The 10,848-nt window shown below is 37.6% G+C and overlaps 2 protein-coding genes across 2 annotated transcripts in view; one reads left to right on the top strand and one right to left on the bottom strand.

The window, feature by feature from the left end:
- The window catches only part of LOC135209922 (glutamate receptor 4-like), an 8,434-nt gene extending 4,427 nt beyond the window's left edge, over positions 1–4,007 (top strand). Inside the window, exons 3-8 of the mRNA XM_064242658.1 lie at positions 157–310; positions 904–1,121; positions 1,386–1,514; positions 2,228–2,355; positions 2,805–2,965; positions 3,853–4,007. Coding sequence (XP_064098728.1) covers positions 157–310; positions 904–1,121; positions 1,386–1,514; positions 2,228–2,355; positions 2,805–2,965; positions 3,853–3,908 — 846 coding nt within the window. The 3' untranslated portion in view covers positions 3,909–4,007. The remainder of the gene's footprint in view (positions 1–156; positions 311–903; positions 1,122–1,385; positions 1,515–2,227; positions 2,356–2,804; positions 2,966–3,852) is intronic.
- Positions 1–10,848, bottom strand: part of LOC135210437 (uncharacterized) — a 59,892-nt gene that overhangs the window by 15,164 nt on the left and 33,880 nt on the right. The window lies entirely within an intron of this gene.

Genomic DNA, 10,848 nt, shown 5'->3' with positions numbered 1-10,848 from the left:
GACTCGAAAAATACTATTATCATTTTTTCACATGTTTCTCACAGATACTATTATTATTTTTTCACATATGCGACATTGGTTGGCACTGTATGAGATGCATCCAGTGAAACGATTTTATTCATATGATTATTTTTCTCTTCATGCACATTTTATTAGGTGTGGGTAGCTTTAGTCATTGCCATCGGCATCAGTCTGGTTATGGGTCTTTTCATTACGAAGTTAGCAGCAAACGTCGAGAGAACTCCGACATTCAGTCAACCACCTGCTGAAATTAGAACGTCTTGGATTACCAAAGTCATGTGGACAGAAAGTAAGGAGGAAGAAAGAGTAAGGAATCCATATGTATGTTCATGTACTTTTAATTCTAATTCTAATCCTTATTGGGACGCCCGATGTTTGAAGTATTCAATAAAATAACCATTGCTCTAGACCTATGTGCAAAAAGAATTTTGACTAAAGACAAATCTTACTACAAAAAACAGTAGTTTGGTCTGTCTGTCTGTTGTCTGTAAGCACTTTTCATCTGTGCGGAATCCCAGTAAGTGCTTAACAGTTGACGGACCAATTTATTAGCATTAGGGGTTAAAGAGGGGTGAATCGTTGCTGAATATGATAAGATACGGTGAAAATTACATCCGGGAAAACTACTGCTCAGTTGATAGTTTACGGTAAACAATGAATTGTGAATTCTTACGTTCTGACAAGTAGGACAGGTACAACAACATACGAAATAACAAGAATAGGAAATAAAAAGTTCGAGTGTTAGCTCGGCAAAAAAAACACCAGTTAGATAACTGTTACTTTAGAGTACAGTCACATCGTCTGGGGCCGTGGCACCCGGCCTCACCGCCCGGTTACCGGGCCCCACTAACTAGTCTGTAAGAAAACTGATATCTCTTCCAGGTCGAGGTTCTCTGACAGAACGACCGTCAGTTCGTGTTTACATACTCTCCTGGTTACTGGCTGGTTTGATTATTCAGTTAGCCTACAGCTGCGTTCTAATCTCCCTGCTGACGATACCGAGAGTGCCTATCCCGGTCAATTCTTTGCAGGATCTGCGCTCCCAGGACAAGATTCCTTATCTCATTGAAGTTGGGACTTTAATACACGATACTTTCCAGGTTAGTCATGTGCACTTTCATTTTTAGTTTTTTTTGCCCACGCCTGTTTATTTTACTATGCAAGATGTATGATATATGGAAGATAATAAGAAAGATGACGTATGCTTCTATAGTGCATACAAAAGCATTTATTCGGTTTAAAATGATCAGGAGTTAGCTTGTGAGTCCGCTGGAAGTGCTTGGTATATTCGTAAATTTACGCCCTATGTAATTAACAGCCCTTTGTTGTATGTCTACATGCACGAAAATAAAAGATTCTTTCAGAAAGCAGAGAGCGGATTGTACAAAGATATTCTCGAGAAGGCATACATTATTGATGACTTTGGTGCCAACCGACAGTGGGTAATGAAACAAAAGATGGCATCACTCATTCCTATAATCAGCATGAAAAAGGTACGACTATGAAATGTATACATTCCGTAAATCATCATATAGTTTTCAGTCACCAGTACTCCGAGTCTATTTTGCACTTTTGAAGTTATTTAAAGTCGCAATTGAACATTTTTACGAAAATTCCCAAACAACGTTAATGATAAAATATCAGGCTGCACCCAAGCCGTGAACTAAAAAATAGTTCCTGCTAAAATAGGAAACTATGGCATTAAGCCTAATTATCCCTGGCTGCATCAAGCACGCATTCTGTAGATGTTCTTAATTTTTCTTCCCCAGTGCTTGAGTATTCAAGAGATTATCTGATTTTGAAATGATCCACTGTATAAAGGTACTACTGTACCTCGTCTCCTTATTTATACATTCTAACCAAGCTTTGCATCCCTTATAATGGTAAGTCGTCATATGTATGCTAGGTTTTCTTTGAGAAACATCAAGTAGCTATAGATAATCATCTTTAAGCTGTGATGAATTCTGTAGAATGTTTAACTTTTCTTCAATGTGCCTTCCTTTCAATGTTTATCTAATAAGAATTTCCTACAGTGCATCTACCTGTTAATGATTCTCTTTTACCATCGTAAGATTTAGCCTGAATTTTTTTCCCCAAACTCAGTTCGGAAACTAATAAACCTTAATGTCCATCCCAATCCTTCTGAGACTATAGTGAATATAATTCGAAAGAAGGTTTCTCAGGTTCTGACATATTTTTACTTCAGGCCATGAGTGAATACTTCAGCCAGACAGCTAGATGTTTCTACTATATAGCCAGGGAACCCATTATAGCTGTTCCGTTTGCTTTAGCCTTCCCGAAAGGGAGCAAGCTCGCTCCACTCTTCAATAAATGGTTAGTACTACGTAATGCAGATATAACTAGATTATTTGACGTGTGCATATAGTCAGGTATACATTATATATTATATATATATATATATATATATATATGATATATATATATATATATATATAATATCTATATATATATATATATATATATATATATATATATATATAATATAAATATATATATATATATATTATAAACATAATTTATAGCTAAAGTAATTAATGTCGTGGAAACTGTTACATATCCATAGTACATCATCTTTATGGGTGTTCAAGACTCACCTGCAACCAATACATTGATTTCAAAGTGACAGATATAAATATAAAATAATATATATATATATATATATATATATATATATATTATATATATATATATATATATATATATATATATACATGAGCGTATTCGCACATACTGTATATTCATATTTCATCTCACTTAACCAGCCTAGATGCCCAAACAGAGTCGGGCATAATCGACCAAAGGGTCGCAAGGGAAACAGCCAACGCCACGGCCTGTCTGGTCACACCTGACAAGGAGAGAGGTGAAGTGCTGAGACCTCTTTCGCTGATGGATTTAGCTGGCTTGTTTCTTATCCATGCTATAGGTATGAAATGGTGATAAATTGCCTCGGCTTATTTTAGTCTTTTCAGGAGCAACGTAGTAGTCAAAGGAATTGTTTTTCAGTGGCATTTTACTTCAATCATTTTTCTATAGTGTATTACATATCGAATTTTCTTAGATTTTATTCATTCCTTCATCTCCACCAACATGTTTTGTAAAAAAAAATTATAATGTGCTTTATCTATTTCTGATTGCGTAGGTATATTCAATAAACATTTCACGTATGACTCATTCCACTGTTGGTACAGATTACAATGGGTAAGTTATTTTTTTTATGAAATATTCTAATTACCTAGAAAACCGGAACTAAATTCTATATTGAGTATTAAACATTGCTCTGAAAACGAACCCACGAAAAACCAATTGTTTTCTGTTATCCTTTCTCCTTTGAAAGTTTTTTTTTTTTTTTTGCCGACTTACCGTGATGAGAAAAACACCGAAATTCATTCGTATTTTGGCTCAGTGATGGTTTTTGTTTTGTTTTTTTCTTTTCTAATCGCTTTTGCTTGCAATGGGAACCAAATACTTGCTTTTTTTTAATCCGAAATACAGATCTGGTTTGTATACAACTTATCCTATAACTTACAGATACATTTTTCTTTTGGAAACAAGTTTTGATATTCCAATTGTCTTTCTTTGTATCTAAATAAAGCGCGTAGCTACATTTATTGTTGACTGCTTCCAAATTACTTTCAATAGTACTTGACTCAACAAATAGACGTTACAGGCTGGTAATGTAATTTGCAAATTCCATATAGCCATCAGGACCTATTCCGTGAATTTTTTTCTTAATGTCCATATAGGCCATGATGCGATGTATTAATACTATCCTTCTATGACTTACATATATTTCTTTTCTTACCTCATCAGGCACCGGGATCAGTTTCGTCATATTCACAACTGAGTGTCTTCTGCAGAGAATCTGACTGATTTCCGTCAAGGCTTTTGCAAGAAGACGATCGAATCCCTCCCTGATGAGAATTCTTTACTGGAAACAATGAGACTTTTAATGTAATAGATGAAATATCAACTTTTTTTTTTTCTTCATTATCCGTAGAACGCCTCGCAACGTTTCATGTATAGCCCATTGCCTTTCTCTTTGACATAAACATGATGACTCTCGCTCTTCAGAGGCCTGACGCCTCTGAACCCTCAACGGGACTAGAAGGGTGAGATTTGATCACTAACTATAAAAGGGGGAGAAACTATGGTTATCTGAGTCTGATGCTCTTACGATGAATATGCAAACGTTGATCTCTTTCTCTGAAGTGGCAGTAAGGACGTTGTTGCCAAGTTCGAGTAGCACTTCAACTTATCGTAAGTTCCCCTTGGATAAGAGGCATTTTTTGGAGATCTACCATATTTTTTTACTGATGAATATCATACCTACATAGTATGCCTTTTTCATATAAATTTTCTGTTTCTGATTTGTCATTCTTCATCAGGATATGGGTGCTATAAATTTCTAATGCAGCTCACTGAAAAACGTAGGTAAAGGTTCACAAATATATTCAGAGATTACGTTTTGTTGCTGCGTTGAAATCACTGAAAACATAAAAATGTGTATAATATACAGTAAACGTTTATTTTTTGAAGTGTTAAATGTATACAGTTCTTGTATATATATATATATATATATTATATATATATATATATATATATATATATATATATATATATATATTATATATATATATGTGTGTGTGTGTGTGTGTGTGTGTGTTGTGTGTGTGTATATATATTATATATATATATATATATATAAATAAACAAGTAACAAGAACTGTATACGTTTGACATTTCAAAAAATAAATGTCTACTGTATATCATATACCTATTTATTTTCAGTGATTTCAACGCAGCAACAAGAAGCAATCTCTGAAATATATTATTGAACCTATACCTACGTGATTCAGTGAACCCCATTGGAAATACATATATATGTATATGTATATATATACGAATCAATAATGTGTATATTATATATATATATATATATAGTTATATTTATTTGCCTGTCTGTTATATATAAAGCCACTATCCTTTTCAGGGAATATTTTAATTTCTCAATCAGGAATTGTGCAAGTCCCTTATTCACCTCTCAATAGTTCACTACATTACGGTTTTCGCTGTTTACTCTTTCTGAACGATAACAAGGCCATACGTTATAGTGTCCTTGATGGTATTACGTGTTTCATGAAGAATAATCCTATGTCAAAACCAGTTCAATGACAGATGAACACCATCTATATATAAAGCTGGCCCTATGCCCAGCAGGGGCTGCTTCTGCTTATAGATCAGCCAGTAAGTTAAGATTGTAGGATTTTTATATTTATGTAACATATAAGCATTGACTGCATACATTTTTAAATTTGATTATTTATCCATACTTAGTTATAATGAATTTAGGTAACTTCAACGCGCTAGAGCAAGTAATCTCTTACAGGTATGCTAACTCTCCCAGTAAGGAAAAACCAATATAAAGGCCAATAGAAAATGTTAATTACAAGGAAGATACTTATTATGAAGATATATTACTCATGAGACGGCCTCTACTCCTATTATTATTATTATTATTAGTATTATCATTATTATTATTATTATTATTGTACTTAGGAAGCAGACCCTCTCTCAAGCATACTTTATTAAAAGTAATGGCTACTTCAGCAGCGTTACACTTGTAGAGATTCTTCTCTATTTTGCGAATAGCGGCTTTTTCCGTGCTACTTAAACAGGCTAGTAGAGCGCCTATAGAGGTCATGGTCAAATACAGTGTCAAAATAGGTGTATGTATTTGAATTTTACAGATAAACTATGATACCATAGTCATCAAAGTCATTAACGATTTTCTCTCTCTCTCTCTCTCTCTCTCTCTCTCTCTCTCTCTCTCTCTCTCTCTCTCTCTCTCTCTCTCTCTCTCTCTCTCTCTTTCTTTCTTAAAGCGAGCTTTCGTCTGGAGCTGCCAGACATCCTCGGGCTGGAAAGCTGAGGGTGGACTGATCTTGGTGTTGTTGTTGATGTTGGAGATTAAGCCAGCCTTTGTGCGTTGTTGTTGTTGTTGTTGTTGGAGTATTAAGCTGGCTTTATGCCAGCACGGCTTTAGCTAATGAGCAGCCCGTAGGTCATAAACTTGGTGCGTTGTTGTTGTTGTTGGAGTATTAAGCTGGCTTTATGCCAGCACGCTTTAGCTAATGTAGCAGCCCGTAGGTCATTTGAATTATTTTTAGGTGCATTGGTGATTTAAGGATATGAGGCGATCTTTTTATTTATGATTTCTATGGAATGTGCAGGTGGAATGGTATGGATTCAAAGGTGAAAGGAAAAGTGAATAGGCAAGGTTACAAACCCCTTTAAACCCTAAGGTACCCATTAGTAGAAGATAAAGATCGATAGTAGCGAGTCCTGGCGAGTCAGAGATAGCCAGTAATGAAATCGAAAAAAAATTTATAGTCGTAGAAAAACGGAAAAAAAAAAACAAAAAAAAAAAAAAATGCAACTCTATGGAGAGAGCGTCGATCGTTTAGCAATAGGGAACGACGAAGGAAAAACGAAATATTATCAGTTTTAGAAACAGGATAACAAAAATAAGCGACAGCTTAAGCGGTAGTTAGAGTGACAGTTGAAATATTCGGTCGTTAGACGTGAGGCGGCCGAAAAACGGAGGGGAAAGGAGGAGTTGTTTAGTAAAGAAAAAGCAGTTAATGCTATAAACAGCACTTTTCATGTAGCGGCGATCTTTATGTTTGAGATCTGTATCTAAAATCTTCTAACAGGAGGTCATCTGGGAGACTGATCTCTAGGTCCAACAGAGCGTGGACGAGCTCAGAGAACAGCTGATGACCACTGCCACTGTCGTTATTAAAGATGGCTCTATTTAAAAATGCCTCAAACTCCTCGTAGGTCAGCAGGAACTTTCTGATTTGATATTCTCCTACGAGGAAGTATTCGTTTCCGACGTTTGCAGTTCTATTTTCTTGTTTGCAGGTCTGATTTTCGCTGTTTTGCTTAGCTACAAACTCCTCAGTTTGTGTTCCTGCTTCTTTATACAAAACAGGAGCTACAGTCGGTGTCGGTCTGCATTTCTTCTTCAACTGCGTCCTTCTGTCTGGGTTCCTGCTTCGGCACGAGCAGGAATCGACGTCTTCGGCGATGCAGAGGTTAGGGGGTAACCTGAGGAGTTGGGGGAGTAGGGGGAGGAGGTAGAGGGGCGGGAGTTTGGCGATACGGAGAGGATGAGGGGGTGGGGATGTAGTGCCGGGATTGAGGAGGTTGGGAGGAAGGTTGGGTGGTTTGTGGTACAGGAGGTAGGTTCGTTCTAGGATCGAACCTGGGGTTGCTGGGAGGTTTCCTGGTCGGTGATGGTTGCCGAGGTCTTGCAGGTGAAGGAGGATGCCCTTCGCCTTCCAAATCCTCTGCAGTCTGACTGGGCATCCCTTAAACCAAGCATGATGTTGCTGGCTGCAGTTAGGGCATCGGGCAACTGTGTGGCCCTTTTCCTTGTACTTTTTCAAGCACACTTCTGTCTCGTGTTTTGCACTGCACACTCCACAGATGTGTTCTGATTTACATTCGTTTTTGTGGTGTCCATACCTCTGACACTTGAAGCATCTCAGAGGCTCTGGTACGAAGGCTTCGGTCTCGTAAGTGCCAAGAATCCCAAGGCTGACCCTGGCTGGAATTTGGCCCTTGAAGGTCGCTTCTATCTTTAGAGTTTCCTGTCCATCTTTTGCAGTACATCTCTTGGCTTCCATGATGTTGGGAACCTCGAGGACTCTTTCGATAGTGATGTATTTGGGGACTTTGCAAATCATCCCCTTGCTTATTTTTGAAGCAGGATCAAGTAGGTGGCACAGGTTGTCTTTCTTCAGTAGTTCAGCAGCTTTTTGGTCCTTGGGAGTAATTATAAATTCTCCCCTTAAATTCGGTCTGGCTATGAGGTTGGCTTCTGGATATTTTTTCTCAAGGGCCCTGACTGCAGCATACGAAGTCTGGCCCTCGATTGTGACAGCTTTAAACTTCGGAAGTGTTGGAAATTCCACATAACTCGCCGTATTCGGTGCTGAATTCGTAGGGAGCAGGTTATTATTGGTCGAAGTTGGTGGCAAAATCTTCTTCTGTTTCTTCTTCTTCTTCTTCCTTACTGTAGAGAAGCCTTGCTCGTCCTCCAAGGGCGGGTCCTCCCTGGGATTACCGGGCGAAAGGGGTCTCTTAGAGTCCATACTTGTCAAAATTATAGGTTTAAATTGACGAGAGTTACGTAACGTGCCTGTGCACGAAAATACGTAACGTTGCCTTGGTGCGGTGTCCTTCCTCCTTATATCTGTGGTTGACAGCAGGGGGTCTGCCCCATGCTTGTCTCCTATTGGCTGGTGGCGGCGAGTCTTCGTTTTCATTGGTTGCCTGAGCAAGGTCTCAAGCCACTTTCTTCGAGCCGATGGTTGCGTTGCAGCATATCCTGCAGCCGCCTGGACCTCCTGAGCGGCGCTGTAACGTTGATGGGCGTTGCGCTACGCTGTGGGACGTCACGGCTAATTTGATTTCCATCGGCTGCAGGAGTACCTCGTTCGGGAGCGTTGTCTTCCGTGGAGTTGTCTTGATCGGTGGTGTCATTGTTGGTGGCAGGTCTTCTCATACTCGTAGGGAGGAGAAATTTTTCCTGCGTCGTATTCAGTGTAGGTTTTATTTGCTGGATGAGGAGCGCCTCCAGCAGGCGCAACCGACGGGCATCAGGGGCCTTCCCTGATGCCCTGCCCTCGATCTCTCTCTCTCTTCTACATCTTACAGCTGTCAAGCGAGAGTTTTTTTATGGGATAACATAGGCCCTCCAATTGCCTTTTCATCTGGAAAATATTTATTTTGTATACAATTGCCTTTTCTTGCCAGAGAGAGAGAGAGAGAGAGATGGCTGTATACAATTGTTTATTTTCTCAATCGCCAAACTCACTCTGTTATGCTTTATTTCATATTACCTTGCTCACCAATTTGTACATACGATATTAAGAAATCAAGATATTTGTAGAAAGGAGAAATGCCTGTAGACATATGTAGGACCACCGAAAGTGGTCCCTGGAGAGAATCTAAGCAGCTTATCCGTGGATAGAGATGTTTCTTTTTATTTAATTCACTAAATTAAGATTTATAAGGAATGTCTAATAAACAGAATAACCATATCATTATGAAATGTTCATGTATGAATAAACACATGTATATATATATATATATATATATATATATATATATATATATATATATATATATATATAGATATATATATATATATATATATTTTATATATATAGAGAGAGAGAGAGAGGAGAGAGAGAGAGAGAGAGAGAGAGAGAGAGAGAGAGAGAGAGAGAGCATCTTTAATTAAACAATCGTGTAGTGGTAGCCAAAGAGCAATGGCTGATATATCATGTGCCTAAAGGGGTAAAAAAATACTTTATAGCCCTTATGTGACATGGATTATTAAGAAATTGCTAGTTTAAAATCTAGCGCTTTCCTAGCGCTTTTTAGGTTAAAATCTAGAGCCACTTCCTATTTTTCCATTTGGTAACCCTGCAGTCCACCCTCAGCTTTCCAGCCCGAGGATGTCTCGCAGCTCCAGACGAAAGCTCGCTTTAAGAAAGAGAGAGAGAGAGAGAGAGAGAGAGAGAGAGAGATGAGAGAGAGGCGAGAGAGAGAGAAAGAGAAAATCGTTAAACGACGTTTGATGACTTATTGGTATCATAGTTTATCTGTAAAATTCTAATATATACAATTATTTTGACCCTGTATTTGACCAAGACCTCTATAGGCGCTCTACTAGCCTGTTTAAGTAGCACGGAAAAAGCCGCTATTCGCAAAATAGAGAAGAATCTCTATAAGTGTAACGCTGCTGAAGTAGCCATTACTTTTAATAAAGTATTATTATTATTATTATTATTATTATTATTGTTATTATTATTATTTTATCTTTTAAAATTTTGTTGTTGTTGTTGTTGTTTATCACAATCCTCCAGTTCGACTGGGTGGTATTTATAGTGTGGGGTTCCGGGTTGCATCCTGCCATCCTTAAGAGTCCATCACTTTTCTTACTATGTGCGCCGTTTCTAGGATCACGCTCTTCTGCACGTGTCCTTTAGCTACTTCAGCCTCTAGTTTTTCTAGATTCCTTTTCAAGGATCTTGGAATCGTGCCTAGTGTTCCTATGATTATGGGTACAATTTCCACTGGCATATCCCATATCCTTTATATTTCTACTTTCAGGTCTTGATACTTATCCATTTTTCTCTTTCTTTCTCTTCAACTCTGGTGTCCCATGGCATTGCGACATCAAAGAGTGATACTTTCTTCTTGATTTTGTCAATCAACGTCACGTCTGTTCTATTTGCACGTATCAACCCTATCTGTTCTGATACCATAGTCCCAGAGGATCTTTGCCTGATCGTTTTCTATCACTCCTTCAGGTTGGTGCTCGTACCACTTATTACTGCAAGGTAGCTGGTGTTTCTTGCACAGGCTCCAGTGGAGGGCTTTTGCCACTGAATCATGTCTCTTTTTGTACTGGTTCTGTGCAAGTGCCGGACATTCGCTTGCGATTATTATTATTATTATTATTATTATCATTATTATTATGAACCAAACAAAAACTTCTTTCAGTTTTCTTCTGAAGATTGAAAAAGAAACCCACAAATTCACTTTGTAACTTGTTTACTTCTAAGTATTTACATTTAGTTTTACTCCACACTGTGTGGAGTAAAACTAAATGTAAATACTTAGAAGTAAACAAGTTACAAAGTTAATTTGTGGGTTTCTTTTTCAATTATTATTATTATTATTATTATTATTATTATTATTATTATTATTATTATTATTATTATTATT

Source organism: Macrobrachium nipponense, chromosome 39 (assembly GCF_015104395.2).
Source record: "Macrobrachium nipponense isolate FS-2020 chromosome 39, ASM1510439v2, whole genome shotgun sequence".
Classification (NCBI taxonomy): domain Eukaryota; kingdom Metazoa; phylum Arthropoda; class Malacostraca; order Decapoda; family Palaemonidae; genus Macrobrachium; species Macrobrachium nipponense.
This window is presented reverse-complemented; position numbering and strand designations above follow the sequence as displayed.